The sequence below is a fragment of the Bufo bufo genome, chromosome 3, assembly GCF_905171765.1.
Source record: "Bufo bufo chromosome 3, aBufBuf1.1, whole genome shotgun sequence".
NCBI classification, from domain to species: domain Eukaryota; kingdom Metazoa; phylum Chordata; class Amphibia; order Anura; family Bufonidae; genus Bufo; species Bufo bufo.
Window position 1 is genome coordinate 93,816,795 of NC_053391.1, and position 23,474 is coordinate 93,840,268.

Below are 23,474 nucleotides of genomic sequence, written 5' to 3' on the forward strand. Positions count from 1 at the left end.
TAGATGGGTCATGTGTAACAATGCAGGAACTTACCGGAAATAAATGAACAGGCCTATGCAGCTGACGTAACAGTAATCGCCATATTAACCCCTTCTACCCCGGGCCAGTTTTCACCCTTCTGCCCAGGTAATTTTTTGCAAATCTGACATGCGTCACTTTATGTGGTAATAGCTTTGGAACGCTTTTACTTATCCAAACCATTCTGAGATTGTTTTCTCGTGACACATTGTACTTCATGATAGTCATAAATTTGAGTCAATATATTTCACCTTTATTTATAAAAAAAATTCCCAAATTTACCAAAAGTTTTGAAAAATTTGCAATTTTAAACATTTCAATTTCTCTGCTTTTAAAACAGAAAGTGATACCTCATAAAATATTTATTACTTAACATTCCCCATTTCTCTACTTTATGTTGGCATCCAGCCTGAGGCTGGATCTCCTGGGCACCCGTAGAAGGCAGGTCCCCTATGCCGTGCAAGGCATTGGGCAGCCTCTGCACGGCATCGGGCTGCCTTGTCACCCATCGGGTCCCCGCCACAGCAGCGCGGGGACTCGATGGGCTCCCTCACCTGCAGCAAACCCCTTCTATGTCACGGTCAGCGCTGCCCGCTGCATAGAAGTGGTTAATCCGCCTGTTTACAGCAGGGGCCCGGCTATCAGGAGCTGCCGGACCCCTGCAGTGATCGGGCGCGCACCGCTCCAGTGCCTGCCCGATCACCATGACGTACTATTACGTCAAAATGCGGGAAGTCACTGAGTTTTATGACGTAATAGTACGTCACGTGTCGGGAAGGGGTTAAAAGAAAAATCTGTCACCAGGATAATCGCTATTGAAGTAAAGCCATAGCCTAATAGCACTTAGTACCTTATTTCCAGATGTGCCTTTGTTCCAGCAATAGATGTTTTTTATCCTCTGAAAATCCAGTTTGTTTGGTATGCAAATGAGCCAGTAAGGTGCCCCGGGGGGCGTCACTCTTGCAGGAAGGAGTCCAGACACGGCCCCTGCCACAATGTGTCCACCCACCCCTCCTACATCACATTCAAGCCATAACTCTGCCCCCCTTTTCCCTGCTCCCAGCATGAGGGCATGTCTGGGCTCCTTCCTGCAAGAGTGACCAAATAAACTGTCTATTGCTGATACAAAGGCACATCTGGAAATAAGGTACTAAGTGCTATTAGGCCATGGCTTTACTTCAATAGCGATTATCCTGGTGACAGATTTCCTTTAATGTCTATTCAATGATTATTTACCAGTAAATTCCCAAATATTTCTACCATTCAATGTGCTACTACAACACCAGGACCAGAACTGTCACAGTCCTCATCATTACACCGATGATGGCGGTTCACATACACACATAGAGATTCTCATTTACATACATATAAAAGTCTACAGAACAGGCAATTATGTGGAAAATAATAAATCTTTCACGAATGAGTGTTGTTTGCTTTATAGTAGCTTTGCCTAAGTTTAAAAAATGGCCCCATAAGGTATTAGCTGCACGCTCCATCCCCCACCTGTGACAGGCCAAAAATCAAAAACACCTCTGTATAAGAAAAGCATGATATCCATATTCTGCTTTATAAAGGTGATAATGTCAAACCATAGATCTCCGATACCAAAAAACATCAAAAAGATATTAACCCATAAAATGTTCACAGAACTCTGTCCTCCATAGGTCAATTATTACAGTGAATACATTATAATGATTGACAGCACAGACCTGACATCTTGTCTCTCTTCTTCTCTAACCCTCAAAGACTCAGGCAGCTGATCAGCCCCTTCTGTGCCCTCTGCCATTACTATGACATCACTGCCTAGCAACTCTTTTATTATGATGTCATGATTCTAACAGGTCAATCCCAACAAATGACACAAGGATGGAACCCTTGTAGGTTTAGGTTTACTAAATGTCTAGCATTTATCCATCATGTGTTTCTATTGCCAAGATATTTAGGCAATAAAAACAATATTTATAGCAGTCAGAGCTCCATTTTTTTCTGATACAGAGCTCCGAATCCCCTGCACAGAAATATATTTCAAATATAACATCCTGAGTACTTGCAGCCACCACTAGAGGGAGCTTACTGCATATCTTAGCACGGAGCTTAATATACTGCAGTATGCTCCCTCTAGTGGTGGCTGCAGGCAACAAGAAAGTTCTTTTTCAAATATTTTTTTCTATATAGATAATTTTCAGATCAATATCAGCGCATCATTTTTAAATTATTTCAATTAGAAGAAATAAAGAAAAAGAGGATGATCACTTTAAGAATATAACTGAGATGTGGCGACATTTTCTTCTTAATTCTTAGGGCACTTATCTTGTAAGACAGTGGAACATTGGAATAATCCTCTTTGTTGCTGAAATCAATCAGATTTGAGGCTTCCCATAGCAGAATACAAAATTTCAGAAGTATTCTGATTGCTTGCTATATGCAACACTGGCTTTTTCTGACAACAGCTTAGAAGGTATAAAGCCCCATACACATTCAGTGCCTCGTTTACAGAGTTTACAACAGGATTGTTCCCACATTTTAAAGAAAATGTATATAGAAAGTAGAATGGATAGAACATTTTATAGTACAAACTGTTCATCCTGTCTCCTTCACTAACTGTAAAGGCTCAGGCAGCTAATCACCACCTTACGTATCCGAATGTGTGTCTAAACCTACAAGTATTGCAGCCCAAGATTGTGGCCTATTAAGGTCAATAATTAACCTACTATATTTTTTGCTCATAAGATGCACCTAGGTTTTAGAGTAGGAAAATAAGAAAAAATATTTTTCATCAGACCTCATATTAGAACCAGACCCCTAATGTTACTCAGACCTCAGATCCACCCCCAATCAGATCCCCAATGTTAATCAGACCTCAGATCAGACCCTCAATATTATATAGACCTCAGTTCAGACCCCCAATCAGAAATCAGATCAGACCCCTAATGTTAATCAGACCCCCAATCAGACCTCAGATCAGATCGCCAATGTTAATCAGACCTTTTCTGGGCCATCGTAAGTTGAAACTAGACTCAATGCAAGCGGGTGTCAGCAGTGTCAGCTGGTGGTAATTACCTCTCTCTCTGACAGAGGAGCTCTGGCAATTGCTGGATTGGGATCTGAGCCGTGTGCTAGGCTGGAGGCCTCAGTTTGGGAGGTCTGCCCTGTCCTGAGCAATGCCAATCGGGTGTGAACTAATGCCTAGGATAACAGGTGACTCTTTTGTTGTATGGACTGTCTAGGTGTGAATCAACACCAAAACTGCAAGTGGACTGTCGTACTGTTTTGTTGCCATAAGTGTGAATAAAACACTGACGTTTTTGAGTTACAAACTGGTCTTTGCCTCTATACTGTGTCCACTTGTCCTGTCTACCAGAGCGAATCCCCACAGCCCCCATTGTCTTATAGGTTTGGGTCCCACCGCTGGGATCCCCATCTATATCGAGAACGGAGCCCCGCAAGGTGGTGGCTGGAGGACTCCGGTCCAGCCACCACCAAGCCGGCTCCCCATAGAAGTGAAGGAGGGCGCACTTCGCATGCACAGCAGCCCTCCATTCATTTCTATGAGGCCAACAGAAATAGCCGAGCCAGCGCTCAGCTATTTTCGCCGGCCCCATAGAAAATGAATGGAGGGCTGCTGCGCATGCGCAGTGCGCCCTCCTTCACTTTCGGGGCTCCGTTCACGAGATAGGTGCGAGTTCCAGAAGTGGGACCCGCACCTATAAGACAATGGGGGCATATCCTAGCGATAAGCCCTCATTGTCCATGATGGGACAACCCCTTTAAAAACCTATTCCCGAACTCGGGTTCGGTTCCAAGGTACCACTTGGAACTTAACCCGAGTTCGGGAAAATGTTTTTAACAGTAGAAATTTTTGATGTTATTACCCGAAGTCTGGCTCATCTGAGCCAATACATTCTAATACTGTACGGAGCGCTCGCTCCATACAGTATTCAAACAAAGTTTTATGTGAATCGACTTCGATGTTTCATCCAAAGTCATTTCGCTCATCTCTACTGATGACCTATGCTCAGGATAGAACATCAGTATCTGATCTGTAGGGGTCTGACAGCCGGGGCCCCTGACGACCAGCTTTTGAGAAGGCACCGGTGCTTGCAGTAGCGCCGTGGCCTTCTCCGTGCTCACCAAGCACAGTGGCGTACATATAGATAGAATTAGAACTACAAATAGTATCTATGACATCCTTCACAAGACATAAAAATGGATAAGACTATTCACAAAACCTCTTAAATAAAGATCTAGACATTAGGCCAGGACCCCTTTATATAGATCTCAGCCCTGCATACAGAACCTAGGTCCTAGGCAAAAATTCCCTGTGTATAGACAGCAGACCAGACCCCACTGTATATAGCCCCCCTATATATACAAGACTAGGTCCAGTTCCACCCACTAGTGGTGGATAGCCTCGTGACTAAGGACACTAGACACCTCATAGTACCTGTGGCCTCTGGTGAGGTATAGTTTTTCTGCAGCAATCCCTTGAGGAGCCAGAGTGGAGGATGGGAATGGTAGTGGCTCTTGTTATAACATGGCTTTCCTCTTACCGTTGATCCTTAGGGCCAATGTAGTAAAAGGAGGGTGGTCCCTGTCTCCATGATGTTAGAGCTCCTGCCTTTTAGTAGTTTAGAGTGCCCTAGGTTTTAACGGTTGTATGGGTGCAAGGCAGGGCGTGTCATGCCTGCAATGGCCAACATATTGTGTAGGAGTCAGAATGAACTGACAGGTAATCTATTAGGCCATGCCGCAAAAAACACACCCTCAGTTCAGTCATTTTGACTGATCAGGCAAAAGAGTAAACCGCAGCATGCTACGGTTTTATCTCCGGCGAAAAAAACTGAGAACTTGCCTGAATGCCGGATCCGGCATTTTTTTCCATAGGAATGTATTAGTGCCGGATCCGGCATTCAGAATACCGGAATGCCGGATCCGTCCTTCCGGTCTGCGCATGCGCAGACTAAAAAAAAGGTGAAAAAAATAAATGCCGGATCCGTTTTGCCGGATGACACCGGAAAGACGGATTCGGCATTTCAATGAATTTTTTCGACTGATCAGGCATTTTTAAGACTGATCAGGATCCTGATCAGTCTTACAAATGCCATCAGTTTGCATACGTTTTGCCTGATCCGGCAGGCAGTTCCGGCTACGGAACTGTTTGCCGGATTTCTCTGCCGCAAGTGTGAAAGTAGCCTTACTCTCCATTCAGAATGCATGGGGATATGCCTGATCAGTTCTTTTCCAGTATAGCGCCCCTGTGACGGAACTCTATGCCGGAAAAGAAAAACGCTAATGTGAAAGTACCCTTAGCAAGACTGATCAGGATCCTGATCAGTCTTAAAAATGCCTGATCAGTCAGTAAAATGCATTGAAATGCCGAAACCGTCTTTCCGGTGTCATCCGGCAAAACGGATCCGGCATTAATTTTTTTCACCTTTTTTTCGGTTTGCGCATTATGGAAAAAATGCCGGATCCGGCATTCAGGCAAGTCTTCAATTTTTTTTGCCGGAGATAAAACCGTAGCATGCTGCGGTTTTATCTTTTGCTTGATCAGTCAAAATGACTGAACTGAAGACATCCTGAACGGATTGCTCTCCATTCAGAATGCATGGGGATATGCCTGATCAGTTTTTTTCCAGTATAGAGCCCCTAGGACGGAACTCTATGCCTGAATAGATAAAACGCTAGTGTGTAAAGAGAATAATGGCCAGGTTTCATATTTCCTTTGAATACCGTTAAAGTCAGTGAAGTGGAGGTGCAGATTCAGGAAGAATGGTATTTTTGCAGACCGCTCTTCACCTCCTGCCCTTGTAAACAACCAGCCTTTATTTTATGTGATTGGTAAAGTATTACTATCATTTGGTATATATTGGTTTCTGGACCATTTACATATTAACAAGGCAGTGACCTTCACTTTTACCCTCGTGGAACAATAAATTAAATGAAAATCAATGAAAGCCCAAGCAGTACTTCCTCAATTTCATGACTGTTCATATTAAAGTCATATTTCAGTGGAAGTGTCCTCCTTTATTGTCCCTGTAAAGTTAAGCAGCCCTATGGAAATTCCTCGCTTCTGTCTGAAACATGTTATCTGTGTGGTGGACGGGATGTGATTGATATCATTTACTTATATAGCACCACTCCATTTTTCCGTGAGGGGACTCTCCATCTGGGGTTCACATATAGCCCCTATAACAGGATATCATAAGGTCATATGATATAAAATGAGTTATAATAGTAATCTTTCCAGGCAGGTCCTGGGGTATCTGCCTGCGCTATATCACTTTATGATTGCTTCACCTTTTGCTTCATCAGGGACATTGTGTTATATTCCGCGACTGTATTGTTATTCTGTATAACCTCAATATATCTGAAATAAGTGAATACTACTTTACTAGGTCTATATTTTTATGTTTATCTAAATTACCTTCTTTTATTGTTTTTTTTATACTTTTTTTCCTTTGTCTTAAAGGAAAATCCCCACCCACCCGCTGATGACTGACAGTTCACCCCTAGAAAGAAATCTTATTAGAGAACTCTCAATCATCAGTAGGTGGAGAGAAGCGGCACTCACGACTAAGGCTACTTTCACACTAGCGTTTGGGTGTCCGCTTGTGAGCTCCGTTTGAAGGCTTTCACAAGCGGCCCCAAACGGATCCGTCCAGTCCTAATGCATTCTGAGTGGATGCGGATCCGCTCAGAATGCATCAGTCTGGCAGCGTTTGTCCTCCGCTCCGCTCAGCAGACGGACACCTGAACGCAGCTTGCAGCGTTCGGGTGTCCGACTGGCCGTGCGGAGGCAAACGGATCCGTCCAGACTTACAATGTAAGTCAATGGGGACGGATCCGTTTGAAGTTGACACAGTATGGCTCAATCTTCAAACGGATCCGTCCCCCATTGACTTTCAATGTAAAGTCAAAACGGATCCGTTTGCATTATCATGAACAAAAAAAAAAAAAAATTTTTTTTTTTTTTTTTTTTTTTTTGTTCATGGTAATGCAAACGGATCCGTTCTGAACGGATCTAAGCGTTTGCATTATAGGTGCGGATCCGTCTGTGCAGATACCAGACGGACCCGCTCTGAACGCAAGTGTGAAAGTAGCCTAACTGGGACTCTTCACTGGCAGTGCATGATCTTCTTCTCCGATGTGCGCTGAAAGTTCTCAGCATCTGTGTTATTTCAGAAGATATGTGACAAACCGCTGATTTCAACATGTCTGTCACTACTTTATTAACAGCAGCCTAAAGGACCTAACATATTCTCTTTATAAAACACTTACATTTTATCTAATTTGCCCACTACAACTATATTACTTTATCATGTTGTGGGTTGTGGTTTTATAGGGGTTGTTAAAGGGGTTGTCTGATTTATATAAAAAAAATAAAGCACTGTAAATCTGATGCTCAGCAATATATACATAAGCTAAGCAAATTTTAGGCAAAAAAAATATTTACTCTTTTTCCTAGTTCTGTTCTGGCCCCTTTGTTTACATGCAGTTGCAGAGCTGTAGAGGCGTGTAGCAACAATCTCTGAGGATGTCTACCAAGACTGCCTTTCGCTCTCCCCCTGCACTTCAAAGGGAGTGAATAAAAGTAATACACTGCCTGCTGTCTAACTGCTGGGATAGTCATGTTGTATGTGTAGGACTACAAGTCACAGCTGTACAGTACAATGACACTGTTGATACACACAGGATCTTCCCTCCTACCTATTCTTGTGCAATGCTCTGCAGACACTTCCTCACAGCTAGCAGAAGAGTACAGAGGAGAGAACTCCTTCGGTCTTTGTCAGCTCTGTGTTTGCAGGGTGAGGAGGAAGGGAAGATCCTGTGCACAGCATTTATCTCCTCAGTGCCTGGAGAAGAGGAAACCCTGCAGCTGCTCAGCACCTGAGGCAGAACCTCAAACCCTGAGTGTGTGCTGCTGATGGTAGAAGGGAAGAAATGTATCGCGATAACGATATATATCGCGATAAATACCCGTTTAAAAGAAAAAAACACAAGGAGCCGTTATACTGTATGGGGTCAGCCACAAGGAGACGTTACACTGTATGGGGGCCACAAGGAGACGTTGTACTGTATGGGGGCCACAAGGAGACGTTGTACTGTATGGGGGCCACAAGGAGACACTATACTGTATAGGGGCCACAAGGAGACTTTATACTGTATGGGGGCCTCAAGGAGACATTATACTGTATGAGGGCCACAAAGAGACATTATACTGTATGGGGGCCACAAGGAGATGTTATACTGTATAGGGGGCCACAAAGAGACGTTATACTGTATGGGGGGCCACAAGGAGACGTTACACTGTATGGGGGCCACAAGAAGACGTTATACTGTAGGGGGCGGGGGCCACAAGGAGAAGTTATAATAAAGTCTTGTGGCCACAGGCCACCATACATACAATAATACTTTACGATATACCTTTCCCGCGGCTGCCTCGCTTGTGTGCTCTGATTATGACATGAGATGTCGGTGGGCGGAGATTTGAATATGGGAGCGAGGAGGAGGGAGAGCCGGGGGCGGCCGCTGCGGGAAGTAATACGTTTGTAATTTTGTCATCAGAGCACACGAGCGAGGCAGCCACAGGAAAAGTCTCTCCAGAGACATCCAGTACTCACACAGAGTTCGCCACATACAATAGAACCGGCACGGGTGGGTGACGGACGGTGATGATGTCAGATGGTGGGTGGAGTCTGGAGTCTTGAATAAGGGAGGCGGAGAAAGAAGGAGCCAGGAGCGAGTGGAAGTAATGTGTTTGTACTCAGCGCTATGCAAGGTGCAGGGGCGGGCGGACGCAGATTTAGAAGCGGTCAGCGCACATGACTGCTTCGATGACGTCACAAAATACAGCGGTAATTAGGAAACAGCGATATCGCCATAATGCCGTTTTTTAATACCGCTGTATATCGTGAACACCGGTATATCGCCCAAGCCTAGCGAGGTGACGTCACCGCAGGTCCTTTTGCAGGTCCTGAAGAAAAGAAGATACCGGCTGCCCGATCAAGTGTATGAGGTATTTTTTTTTGTTTTTTTTTAACCCCTCAATAGACATTTTATTTAGCATTCTGTTTTAAAGGGCTTCTGTCACCCCCCAAAACTCATTTTTCATTTTTGGGCATATTAAAATCCTTATTGGACGACTATTCCCTATATAGGGCTCTTACCTTGTTCTGTGGCTTCGTTTCATAAAAAATCGAGCTTTTAAAATATGCAAATGACTTTCGATTTTTTCTGAAACGAAGCCACAGAACAAGGTAAGAGCCCTATATAGGGAATAATCATCCAATAAGGATTTTAATAAGCCCAAAAATGAAAAATGAGTTTTGGGGGTGACAGAAGCCCTTTAAGAATGCTATTATTTTCCGTTATAACAAGTGAAGTTCAGGGTCCCCATTGACTTAAATAGGGTTCGGGGTGAAGTTCGGGTCCCGAACCCGAACTTTGACCTGAAGTTAGGCCGAACCCGGCGAACCCGAACTTCCATGGGTTCGCTCAACCCTATCCTTGATTATATGGTACCCATTAAATTTAGGGGGCTGTCCTCATAATGCATGGATGTATGCACACTAGAGAAGAAGGTTGGAACTCACTCAATAACTATAAATTACATACCTACAGAATTACTTTCAAAACTGCTTCTGACTCTGAGGTCAGCAAGTCACTCATATGCTCAGTATCGTACCTTCATACTCACCCTTTATACTCCTCCTCATATCATACCTTCATATTTAGCCCTTGTTACATTCTGAAATCACCCCTACCTACCTTAAAAAATCTTTATCTACCACAACAAAAGGGCATCTGTTAGCAGTTTTGACCATGGTAAACTGCTGACAGCACTAGGTAGGAGGTGCTGGGGAGAGCTGTACAGACATTGTGTGGAGCTTTTTACATCAGTAGTAGTGTGAATATGAACTTTTACTTATCTAGATCCTTCTGTTATAAGTGCCCAAGAGGTGAAGCCTCTCTGTGAAATGCTCTCTGCATCTCCTCCACTTTGACAGCTGCAGAGGTCTCCTGGTTGGATGCTACATCTGTGACTCTGAGCAAAAGTGTAGCAGAGCACAGAGGTTGCTTTGAGCAGAGGTGAGTGGCTGTGAAGCATCTCAATGCAGAGAGTCAGGGGCGGACACATACAGCAGAGGGCCCCTGTGCAAAGAATTTGCCTGCCCCCCCTCCCCCCCTAAACCACACATACAGACATACGGACGCGGAAAGCAAATGACTTGTATGTGCTTTCCGTATGTCCAGTCTGCACAAGATGGAAAAATGTGACACGTCCTATACTTCTCAACAAAATGCGGACTGCAGACCCGTTTAAGTTAATGGGTCTGCAAAAATATACAGATCGCACATGGACGGCATCCATATTTTGCAGATCCCGGACTGCAAAATACATTAGAATGTAGCCTCACAGTATGTGGGTAAGGGACAGTCACAGGAGGGCCAGAGGGGGACAGGGGGGGGATGGGTGGTGTAAAAAAAATAACAGGGACAGTGGACACACAGGAAGCCTCCAGTCCTCACTCACCTCCTCCTAAATTGCTGCAGGCTTCACACATTCAGCACCAGAAGCGCTAGGAGAGGACCAGGTGTGGGTGGGGCTACTGCCAGGGGGTGGAGCTACAGCAACACTAGATGGGGACGGGCTACTGACATCACGGGAGGCGGAGCTAGGACACAGTGAAGTGGCTCTGCACAGGCCTGGCTGAGCTGGTGTCAAACTCTTCATGACGCTGCCCACCACACGGCAGGACTGAGCTGTAAGGAGGCCGGGCCATCGCAGATGCAGCTCAGGACCTGCTGCCTCAGAGCTGTGGATGGCGCAGTAGGTCCTGAGACTGAAGTCAGATAGTGAGGTGGGCCCCTTCTACATGCCGGATGGAGTGATGATGAATGGTGAAGCGGGGAGCCTGCTGCTCTCTGCTTCACCGTTACAATCAGCTGTCTGTGCCTCCTGTGGACGCACAGACAGCTGAGCTGAAGGGGCCCCTCATAGGCTGGGCCCCTGTGCTACTGTACCGGCTGCACAAGGAGAATGTTCGCCCCTGCAGAGAGCACTTCCCAGTGAAGTTCCACCCTAGGCACTTGCAAGAGCAGAATCTGAGAAGGATAAAAGTTCATATTTTCACTACTCCTGATGAGAAAAGCTTCACAAAAGGCATGTTTGTACTGCTTTACCTAGCTGCTGCCTAGTGCTGTCAGCAGTTTAGCATGGTCAGAACTGCTGCCAGGCTCCGTTCAATTGCATGTAGTGATGTGATCAATGGAAAAATATATGTGTATATATATATATATATATATATATATACACTGCTCAAAAAAATAAAGGGAACACTTAAACAACACAATGTAACTCCAAGTCAATCACACTTCTGTGAAATCAAACTGTTCACTTAGGAAGCAACACTGAGTGACAATCAATTTCACATGCTGTTGTGCAAATGGGATAGACAACAGGTGGAAATTATAGGCAATTAGCAAGACACCCCCAATAAAGGAGTGGTTCTGCAGGTGGTGATCATAGACCACTTCTCAGTTCCTATGCTTCCTGGCTGATGTTTTGGTCACGTTTGAATGCTGGCGGTGCTTTCACTCTAGTGGTAGCATGAGACGGAGTCTACAACCCACACAAGTGGCTCAGGTATTGCAGCTTATCCAGGATGGCACATCAATGCGAGCTGTGGCAAGAAGGTTTGCTGTGTCTGTCAGCGTAGTGTCCAGAGCATGGAGGCGCTACCAGGAGACAGGCCAGTACATCAGGAGACGTGGAGGAGGCCGTAGGAGGGCAACAACCCAGCAGCAGGACCGCTACCTCCGCCTTTGTGCAAGGAGGAACAGGAGGAGCACTGCCAGAGCCCTGCAAAATGACCTCCAGCAGGCCACAAATGTGCATGTGTCTGCTCAAACGGTCAGAAACAGACTCCATGAGGGTGATATGAGGGCCCGACGTCCACAGGTGTGGGTTGTGCTTACAGCCCAACACCGTGCAGGACGTTTGGCATTTGCCAGAGAACACCAAGATTGGCAAATTCGCCACTGGCGCCCTGTGCTCTTCACAGATGAAAGCAGGTTCACACTGAGCACATGTGACAGACGTGACAGAGTCTGGAGACGCCGTGGAGAGCGTTCTGCTGCCTGCAACATCCTCCAGCATGACCGGTTTGGCATTGGGTCAGTAATGGTGTGGGGTGGCATTTCTTTGGAGGGCTGCACAGCCCTCCATGTGCTCGCCAGAGGTAGCCTGACTGCCATTAGGTACCGAGATGAGATCCTTAGACCCCTTGTGAGACCATATGCTGGTGCGGTTGGCCCTAATGCAAGACAATGCTAGGCCTCATGTGGCTGGAGTGTGTCAGCAGTTCCTGCAAGACGAAGGCATTGATGCTATGGACTGGCCCGCCCGTTCCTCAGACCTGAATCCAATTGAGGACATCTGGGACATCATGTCTCGCTCTATCCACCAACGTCACGTTGCACCACAGACTGTCCAGGAGTTGGCAGATGCTTTAGTCCAGGTCTGGGAGGAGATCCCTCAGGAGACCGTCCGCCACCTCATCAGGAGCATGCACAGGCATTGTAGGGAGGCCACACACACTACTGGAGGCCACACACGTGGAGGCCACACACACTACTGAGCCTCATTTTGACTTGTTTTAAGGACATTACATCAAAGTTGGATCAGCCTGTAGTGTGTTTTTCCACTTTAATTTTGAGTGTGACTCCAAATCCAGACCTCCATGGGTTGAAAAATTTGATTTCCATTTTTTTTTATTTTTGTGTGATTTTGTTGTCAGCACATTCAACTATGTAAAGAACAAAGTATTTCAGAAGAATATTTAATTAATTCAGATCTAGGATGTGTTATTTTTGTGTTCCCTTTATTTTTTTGAGCAGTGTATATATATATATATATATATATATATATATACAGTGGGGGAAATAATTATTTGACCCCTCACTGATTTTGTAAGTTTGTCCAATGACAAAGAAATGAAAAGTCTCAGAACAGTATCATTTCAATGGTAGGTTTATTGTAACAGTGGCAGATAGCACATCAAAAGGAAAATCGAAAAAATAACTTTAAATAAAAGATAGCAACTGATTTGCATTTCATTGAGTGAAATAAGTATTTGAACCCTCTAACAAAAAAAAGACTTAATACTTGGTGGAAAAACCCTTGTTTGCAAGCACAGAGGTCAAACGTTTCTTGTAATTGATGACCAAGTTTGCGCACATTTTAGGAGGAATGTTGGTCCACTCCTCTTTGCAGATCATCTCTAAATCCCTAAGGTTTCGAGGCTGTCTCTGTGCAACTCTGAGCTTGAGCTCCCTCCATAGGTTTTCGATTGGATTAAGGTCCGGAGACTGACTAGGCCACTCCATGACCTTAATGTGCTTCTTCTTGAGCCACTCCTTTGTTGCCTTTGCTGTATGTTTTGGGTCATTGTCGTGCTGGAACACCCATCCACGACCCATTTTCAGTTTCCTGGCAGAGGGAAGGAGGTTGTCGCTCAGGATTTCACGATACATGGCTCCGTCCATTTTCCCGTTTATGCGAATAAGTTGTCCTGTGCCCTTAGCAGAAAAACACCCCCAAAGCAAAATGTTTCCACCCCCATGCTTGACGGTGGGGACGGTGTTTTGGGGGTCATAGGCAGCATTTTTCTTCCTCCAAACACAGCGAGTTGAGTTAATGCCAAAGAGCTCTATTTTGGTCTCATCAGACCACAGCACCTTCTCCCAGTCACTCTCTGAATCATTCAGGTGTTCATTGGCAAACTTCAGACGGGCCTGCACATGTGCCTTCCTGAGCAGGGGGACCTTGCGAGCCCTGCAGGATTTTAATCCATTGCGGTGTAATGTGTTTCCAATGGTTTTCTTGGTGACTGTGGTCCCTGCTAATTTGAGGTCATTAACTAACTCCTCCCGTGTAGTTCTAGGATGCTTTTTCACCTTTCTCAGAACCATTGACACCCCACGAGGTGAGATCTTGCGTGGAGCCCCAGAGCGAGGTCGATTGATGGTCATTTTGTGCTCCTTCCATTTTCGAACAATCGCGCCAACAGTTGTCACCTTCTCTCCCAGCTTCTTGCTAATGGTTTTGTAGCCCATTCCAGCCTTGTGCAGGTCTACAATTTTGTCTCTGACATCCTTGGACAGCTCTTTGGTCTTTCCCATGTTGGAGAGTTTGGAGTCTGCTTGATTGATTGATTCTGTGGACAGGTGTCTTTTATACAGGTGACTAGTTAAGACAGGTGTCCTTAATGAGGGTGACTAATTGAGTAGAAGTGTCTAACCACTCTGTGGGAGCCAGAACTCTTAATGGTTGGTAGGGGTTCAAATACTTATTTCACTCAATGAAATGCAAATCAGTTGCTATCTTTTATTTAAAGTTTTTTTTTCGATTTTCCTTTTGATGTGCTATCTGCCACTGTTACAATAAACCTACCATTGAAATGATACTGTTCTGAGACTTTTCATTTCTTTGTCATTGGACAAACTTACAAAATCAGTGAGGGGTCAAATAATTATTTCCCCCACTGTATATATATATATACTGTATATATACAGTATCTCACAAAAGTGAGTACATCCCTCACATTTTTGTAAAAAACTTTGTTTTCATGGGAAAACACTGAAGATATGACACTTTGATACAATGTAAAGTAGTCAGTGTAGAGTTTGAATAACAGAATAACAAAATAACTCAACACACAGCCATTAATGTCAAAACCGCTGGCAACAAAAGTGAGTACACCCCTAAGTCTCATGAAAAGATATAATCAAATATTTACATATATGCAAAAATGATATAAATGTAGACATAAAAAACAAGAAAAACGGAGTGATGGATCCTCTTAGTTCCAGTAGGTCCTTGACTCCACACTCGGGGCTCATTTTACAGGCATCTGCAGATTTGCTGATGGCTCCAAACCATACAATGTTCTTCAAATCTGCCTCTGATCCATTTCTATTCACCCTTTGAATTTCTCATGCAGATTATTGTGTTTTAAGTGTCAAACGGTAAGGATTTTAGATGCCATTTACAGTCAGTTGCACATTACTGTGGGGGCTCCTGGTTCCCTCCTGGCAGAAGATACTAGGTGCCGTGCAGTCAGGATTATCTGCCGCTGAATGCTGCAGGTCAAGTTGTTAAGTCATTTCCCAGGCTTCCTGCGGGCTAACTTCTTTGAGGAAGCCAATTTGATAGCGTCCTGATATCATCATATTTTCTGTCCCCTGGTTTTCAGATGAAATGGAAAGGAAGGAGCAGCTGCTAATCTCGGAGGGAGCAGGCAGGCAATCTGTGTCCTTTCTTCTTGTGCAGCACTTTATATTTGGGTTCTATTTATATTGCGCAAAGATTGAACATGTGCAACGTGTGCACTGTGATATTAAAATACAGTAAAAATCAGCTTGCCACCTATATGTGTATAGGATATTCTAGGTATACCGTACAGGACGCTGTGTGTATATAAGGCCTTTTTTCCTACTTGCTCGACAAGGGGTAGGGCAAAGTGGTAAAGGGCAGAGCTTAGTAGGAAAGGGACATGGCCTAAGATGTGCCATTTTGAAGCAAAATGACACCACAGTTCTTCCATAAAATTTTCAGCCCCTTAACCGTCATTCACATGTCAGTGTTTTGGTCAGTGATTTCCATCAGTGATTCTGAGCCAAAACCAGGATTGGAGCCTCCCCAAGGGAAAGATCTGCTCCTGTTCTGTTTAGAGCCGCACCTGGTTTTGGCTCATGGAAACCACTGACCAAACATTGACATGTGAATGAGGCCTTAGTGCCAGGTCTTGTGTTTATGTAGCATACCAAACCACAGGGGAAAACACGTGAGGCTCACGGTGGGCCGATGGGTGTAATAGTTCATGTACTCACGGTTAGCAGATGCCTCCCTGGGCTGGCGTACAGTGGATGGGAAGACAGCATGAAATCCTCCGGGGCACTCTCGATTGCAGGGAACACCAGCCAGATGGAAGTTGAGGTGCCCTTGATGGTAATTGGTGTTAGGTGCTTTTGCGGCTGGGCCCCTGGTTCGTGACGCCAGCACTGTTAGGTGCAAATGTTGGTGGTGGTAGTTGAAATGATGATATAGATTAGAGCTTTTAACAAACTCCCAGTAATTTACTAAAGCTGATGCACAGATCATCAAGGTATGTAAAAGTCATTTACATAAAGGCAGCTTTCACAGTGATTCACATTAGTTCCCAGAAGTTGCATAGGAATTGTCTTCTATGACAATCAGTCTTTCTCTCTCTTATTTCTCCAGGTTGGAGGGATGAACTATCTCTGTTGTACTGTATAATGCTGTACTTCTGTATCCTCTTCTAGGAATACAATAATCTGACAAATGGCCCTTTGTCTTTAATTATGGTAGCTAGCTTGTAGCTAGGAATCTCTCCACCTGATGCAAAGGAGTCTGGAGTCTGATAAATGACAGTTACCTTCCTTCGTCAATATCCTCATTCCCTCTCTGGGTAGCCTGGAGATACTGTTATCTTTTCCCTTCTATGGGCTGGCACATGGAACTAAGTATGGAGTTTGGATAACTCACAAACATGGCTGCTGAGGTTCAGCTTGTCCTCAGACATGACCTCACACTGACCTTCCTCTTCCTCTTTAGAAGCATTATACTTACCTGCGATGTCTGTGTCCGGCTGGGCGCTCCTCCTACTGGTAAGTGAAAGGTCTGTGCGGCGCATTGCTTATAGCACAGACCTTTCACTTACCAGTAGGAGGAGCGCCCGGCCGGACACAGACATCGCAGGTAAGTATAATGCTTCTAAAATTGCTAAGTAACCATGGCAGCCAGGAATGCAGTAGCGTCCTGGTTGCCATGGTTACCGATCAGAGTCCCAGCGATTAAACTGGGACTCTGATCGGAACTCTCCGCTGCCACCAATGATGGGGGGTAGGTCATTTTAATTAGGGGGGGGAGGGGGGGACGGCCGCACTGGCCACCAATGAGTTAAAAACGGGGGGGCCGGCCGCACTGGCCACCAATGAGTTAAATACAGGGGAGGGAGGGGGGGCCTCTGTGTTAGAATATACTGTCGGATCTGAGTTTTCACGAAGTGAAAAATCGGATCTGAAAAAAACTGTTATGCAGACGGATCCGTTCTGGATAACGGATCCGCTCCTATAAGCGTTTGCATTATAGGAGCGGATCCATCTGTACAGACACCAGACGGATCCGCTCCGAACGCAAGTGTGAAAGTAGCCTTTCTGCTAAAACAATGAATTCTGCTAAAACAATGAAAAACTGCTAAAACAATGAATTTTAGCCCACAAGGAGTAAAATGCAATCATAAAGATCATAGCCTTTAATACTGCTATTAGAGATGCGCAAATTTAAAAAAATTTGATTCGGCAACTTCGCCGAAGTTAGGCAAGAAATTCGATTCATTACGAATCGCTATAAATCAGGTATACCCGGTCCACTCAGGCGGGATGCGGCCATGCAGTAGTGAAAAACCACTCGGCCAATCAGCAGCTGCCTTTCATATAACAATGAAGACCGCACTGTGTAGTCCTTCTTCATTGTAAATGGCCGCGCGGCACCTACCTTGTTGCTTGTATGGGGTTTGGCTGGTTCGGTGGGGGGCACAATATGCATATTATTGCTGTTCTTTTCTATAACTGTCAGGATCACATTGTAAAAAAAAAGGTATACATTTGCCATATACAGTAAACCATTGTATGGAATGGCATAGTCTTTTATGCTATTCAATACAGTTTTTTTTTTTTTTTTTGCAATATACTAACATACCAGCCAGTCTTTTGGCCTCCATCAGCTTAAAGTAATCATATGGACCAGTATAGGGTGCATGTTGGGAGGTTTCCGGGAGCGCATGCGAGACGTACAGTACTGGGCAAAAGCTTTAGGCAGGTGTGCGGAAAATGCTGCACAGTAAGAAGTCTTAAGTAAATGAACAAAAGAGAAATCTTACTTGTCGGCATTTTTACCATCTTCTTACTGTACAGTCAGTACACATAGCCTAAGTCAGTGGGGTCTGTGGGGTTTGGTTGTGGGGTCCACATGCTGTGCTGTTCTTGCCATTAAGCGTGGTAGATGTAAACAGCCTTGTGGTGCAAAGCTGCCTGTACATATCTTAAATGGGCTTTCAGAGTTTTTTTTTACTGATTTACTGATCCCCCCTGGATACCTCCTCAGAATCTGATTGGTGGGGATCTAACATCCGGTAGCTGTTTGAGAAGGCACCGGAACTCGCAGGAGCCACGCTCACCAAGCACAGCGCCGTCCATTGTATAGAGGGTTGAGCTGTGCCTAGCCCACGGCACCGATGAACGTGATGTCACATGGCCTAGGCAAAGCTGGAGAAGTCCACGGTGCTACAGCTGATCCCAGGTGTCCGACCCCCACAGATCAGCTACTGATGACCTATCCATAGGATAGGTCATCAGTAAAAAAGGTACCACCTACGTTCACAAGGACACTGATGTAGCATGAGAGGAGACTAGTTTGTTCCTCTCTGGTATCTCCCTTTTCATATCGCAGACAAACATAGTGCGGGTTCATCACGGTACGAGCAGTGCTAATGTTGATAAGCCCGCCATATGCTGCATCGGGCATCTGTTAAAGTCACCGCTGTCCTGGAAGTGGAAAGCTGGAGAGAATGAGGCGAGCACTTGGCTGCTGAGTGCAGAGGACATTGGAAATCCATTCTGCCTCATAGTACTTATCAGATATATCCACTGCATTAATGTGTGGGTTAATAATTAAACCTCTGCTCTGTCTTCTTTGTCATTCCAGACAAGCGCTGTGCTCTGCTGCGGAGGTTGCGCTCTCCTGGTTATAAGCTGTCTGCTTGCCATCGTGACCTTGTTTCTTCCCAGGGGCTTGTGTGAAAGACGGCTATGTACGCTCGCAGGATACATGCAGACAGCAGCAGGTAACCATTTGACTGGTGCATTTGAAAAATAAAAAATAAAAAAATTATTGTGAATAGTTTTAATACACTGTCACAAATAGGCATAGACTGACATTTAAAGGGGCTGTCCAGTGATTAATGTAAAAAATAAAAACATCAGCCAGTTTTGTACCTCACATAGATTCAACGAGCTATCCATTTATTGCTCCAATTGCTCTGCTAAATTTATTTCAGGTTCACAGTTCAGGGGCAGAAAGCTTTCCAATGCAGCTCTGTTCCTGTAACTGTCACAGCTCCTAAAAAAAGGCAGGTGAAGGATGGAACTGAGCACGTGCGACCACCTTAGTGACGTTACTGAGACAGACAGAGAAATAACGAAAAAAAGAAACAGCAGGTGGCGCTATACAGATACATTTTATTGAATAACTCAGTGGCTAGACTACCTTTTAAATCACATGTAATTATGAAAGTATTCAGATCCAGGTGCTGGTTTGAAATATTTAGAATTTTGTTTTGTGTTGGACAACCCCTTTAATATAAAGTAGCAGGCTAGACAGGTGGGTATGCTGTATCTATGTTTTATGCGATGAAAATTCACACTCACAAAACACACATCTCGGCGTACAGTGCGGGCTTCCAGGAGCCAACACCTTTATTTCACAACATTGGCTTATTGCTCTGGTTTTATGGGATTGCTGGGACGTGTTGCTACAAATATCTTTAGCTTAGTTTTTTTTTGTGAATTTCACGGCCTAAATAAACTTCTGACTTGTTACAAACATATCACATGGGTAAGGCTACTTTCACACCTGCGTTAGGTGCGGATCCGTCTGGTTTCTGCACAGACGGATCCGCACCTATAATGAAAACGCTTGTATCCGTTCAGAACGGATCCGTTTGCATTACCATGATAATGCAAACGGATTTGTTTTGACTTTACATTGAAAGTCAATGGGGGACGGATCCGTTTGAAAATTGAGCCATACTGTGTCAACTTCAAACGGATCCGTCCCCATTGACTTACATTGTAAGTCTGGACGGATCCGTTTGCCTCCGCACGGCCAGGCGGCAAGCAGCGTTCAGGTGTCCGCCTGCTGAGCGGAGCGGAGGACAAACGGAGCCAGACTGATGCATTCTGAGCGGATCCGGATCCACTCAGAATGCATTAGGGCTGGACGGATCCGTTCGGGGCCGCTTGTGAAAGTAGCCTAACAGATGTTGGAATATAAGGTAAAAGGTTGTATGAGATTGCAATCTAAAGTCATTAGGTTGTATATTGAAGGTAGGTGTGTAGAATGGATAACATACTAAGGGCTCATCCAGACAAGCGATGGAAAACTCATCTGTGTTCTGTCCACTAAAAACTGATAATTTTTCATCCCTGTTGAATCAGTTTTGACATTACAGAATCCATTATAATGCCCAGATACCTAAATGGATGAATGGATAGATAGATAGATAGATAGATAGATACTTACATAGATACACAGATAATAAATACAAAGATAGATAATATAAAGACATATATTAGATGGGTAGATAGATAGATAGATAGATAGATAGATAGATAGATACTTACATAGATACACAGATAGTAAATACAAAGATAGATAATATAAAGACATATATTAGATGGGTAGATAGATATAAGTAGATAGATAGATATGCAGTGGCCGGCTTTGGGGTGGCCTGAATACTATGCTGGGTCCCCCGGACACCGTCGAGGTGTCACCACGTGTTGCTGCTCTCTGGAAGGGATGGTAAGGCGTGGAGCACCTCAGTGGGAAATAAGTCCAGAGAGTCAGGGTCTGCAGTAAACCAGTGTGCTTCTTTACTGGAGGAATTCAGGTTCAAAACAATACAGGCGAGGCATTGGGCTGGCTTCTCCAGTCTCCCCCCTGGCAGTAGAAGCGTTTGATACTGAGGAAAGGCCTGGGGATACCTGTCCCTCTCTCTCTCAGAAGGCTGGTCAAAGGCTGGTGATCCAGGGTCTGTACCTTAGTAGTCCGGGTGGCTCCTTGGTCACAGGGCTGGTGACCCATGGTCTGTGGCTCAGCGTCCCCCATCTCAGCATCTTCTTCTGGTAATTCATGCAGACTGGCAGAGTCTTCTCCTCCAAGCACTGGTCCCTAACTGCAGAAAGCTAGGGGCTCTGAATGCTCTCCTTATATACAGTTTCTGGCGAAACTAGAACCTTCTAGTGGGAGAGGTGGAGTGGAGAAACTCAGCACAAACAAATAGATTGTTTCAACTCCCGTCTGTCTTAGACTTACATTGGAGCTTCAATGATACTTAATTTTGATGACACTGCAGTTTTTCTAGACACAAACAAGTTTCCATAACAATATAGCTAAACCAGACATTCAGAAGGTCGGTCTGTCTGGTTTTGGTGGTAACCAAGTCTGGCTTTTCCCTCCAAAACATACTCTTCTTTAAACCCTATGGTAGCTGTGGAAAATCACCAGTTTCTCATTCAAAGTCCCAAAAGTCTTCAAGTATTCTTTAACCTTTTCCACAGAGCCTCGCAAATACAGTACAAATGAACAGGATACATATGTATCTCAACATATAAAATGCAGTTACATAATATTAAACAGTACACGTTAACCCTATCAATAAATAAAGTAAGACGTTCATAACTTTGCATAAGGGAAATAGGCAAATGTCCAGAATTCAAAGTACCCCTGCTCCAGGGCAGTTAGATAGATATGAGATGATGGATGGATGGATAGATAGATAGACATGAGATAGATGATAGCTGGAGATATATCTTCCCACCTAGCCATACACTGAGATCATGTGACATGTCTGCAGATTCCTGACTAGCTTCTTCATCCAGTGTGTGCCATTACTTCTATCCTCCAAGTGATCTATTATCGGACCCAGCATTTCCCGGATATTGAGGACATCACAGACGGCACAGCAGAGCTTGCCAGCTCTTGAGTCTCGCTGCTGCTGGCACCATTTCACTTCTGCTGAGACAGATCTTGGAATATATGAGCGCAGCACTTTGGACTTTTTTTTCTTTAAAAACAGCTCATTATATTGAATAGAAAGACTGAGCGCTGGAGTATCGACAGCGGAATATTTACTGGTGGTTTTGATCAGGATAATGGGTCGGATTCCACCATTGGCTTTTAGAATTCTATGTATACCGGATATTTGTGACCTTAAAAGCTCTGACACTAAGTAGCTCTGTAAATTACCATTTCCATTTGGTTAATGAGAGAGAAGATTATGGATGAATTGAGGTCAGAGCTTGTACATTGAGCCGGGGCTGAGGAACGTAAAGCCAATACTTGCTTTACAACGTAGCCGTACCTGTCCTTAGTATATTCAATAATAGCTGAAAAAAACTGCATAAGGCCTAGTTCACACAAACGTTTTTTGTGCGGGTGTACGGGCCGTTTTTTTGTGATCCGTATACAGTCCGTATACGGAACCATTCATTTCAGTGGTTCCGCAAAAAAAAACGGAATGTGTTCCGTATGCATTCCGTTTCCGTATTTCTGTTTTTCCATTCCGTTGAAAGATAGAGCTTGTCCTATATTTGGCCGTAAATCACGGGTCGTGGCTCCATTCAAGTCAATGGGTCCGCAAAAAAAACGGAACACATACGGAAATGCAACCGTATGTATTCCGTTTCCGTTCCGTTTTTTCTGAACCATCTATTGAAAATGTTATGGCCAGCCCAATTTTTTCTATCTAATTACTGTATACTGTACATGGCATACGGAAAAACGGAATGGAAAAACGGAAAGGAAACAGAAACACAACGGAACTCAAAAACAGAACAACGGATCCGTGAAAAACGGACCGCAAAAAACAATAAAAGCCATACGGTCGTGTGAACTAGGCCTAATAATTATATACATTCTAAGGGCTCATTCAGACGACTTTACCAGCCGTGTGAGTTCCGCATTTTGCAGAACGGAACGGCAAGTCCTATGATAGAAATGCCTATTCTTATCTGCAATTGCAGACAAGAATAGGATATGTTCTATCTTTTTTGCAGGGCTGTAGAACGGAAATATGAATGCGTACAGCACATTTGCGGCACCATTGAAATGAATGGGTCCTCATCCGTTCCCTGATGGTTGAATGAAGTGGAGGGGCCAATGTCAGTCATTTCCGCACACGGGATTGATATTATAGTACATGCCCCTCTTAAAGAGGTTGTCCTCTTTTTTTATATTAATGACCTATCCTCAGGATAGGTCATCAATATCAGATCGTATGAGCGCTGCCTTCTCTTCACTGTTTACCTGTTCGTCGTTGCTGCAGAGGTGAGCAGCGTAATTTCAACTACGCCGTCCCTTTCACTTCAATGGGACGGTTCCTTCTTATCCTGAGGATAGGTCATCAATATAAACAAAAAGTGGACAACCCCTTCAACCAGCCTTTAGCCCTGATGGTAAACACTTTGTGGCCCCTCTATAGGCGCAGATTGTCAATATTGGCTAGAAGAATAAGTCAACCTCTTCACAGATCAGAAATTCATTGCATATCTAAGTAATGGCAGGTATGATTAACATGTAAAAGCC

The 23,474-nt window shown here is 44.5% G+C and overlaps 1 protein-coding gene across 1 annotated transcript in view; it reads left to right on the forward strand.

The window, feature by feature from the left end:
• The window catches only part of LOC120994629 (transmembrane protein 211-like), a 242,490-nt gene that overhangs the window by 85,477 nt on the left and 133,539 nt on the right, over positions 1–23,474 (forward strand). Inside the window, exon 2 of the mRNA XM_040423333.1 lies at positions 18,813–18,951. Within this exon, the coding sequence (XP_040279267.1) occupies positions 18,813–18,951 (139 nt within the window). The remainder of the gene's footprint in view (positions 1–18,812; positions 18,952–23,474) is intronic.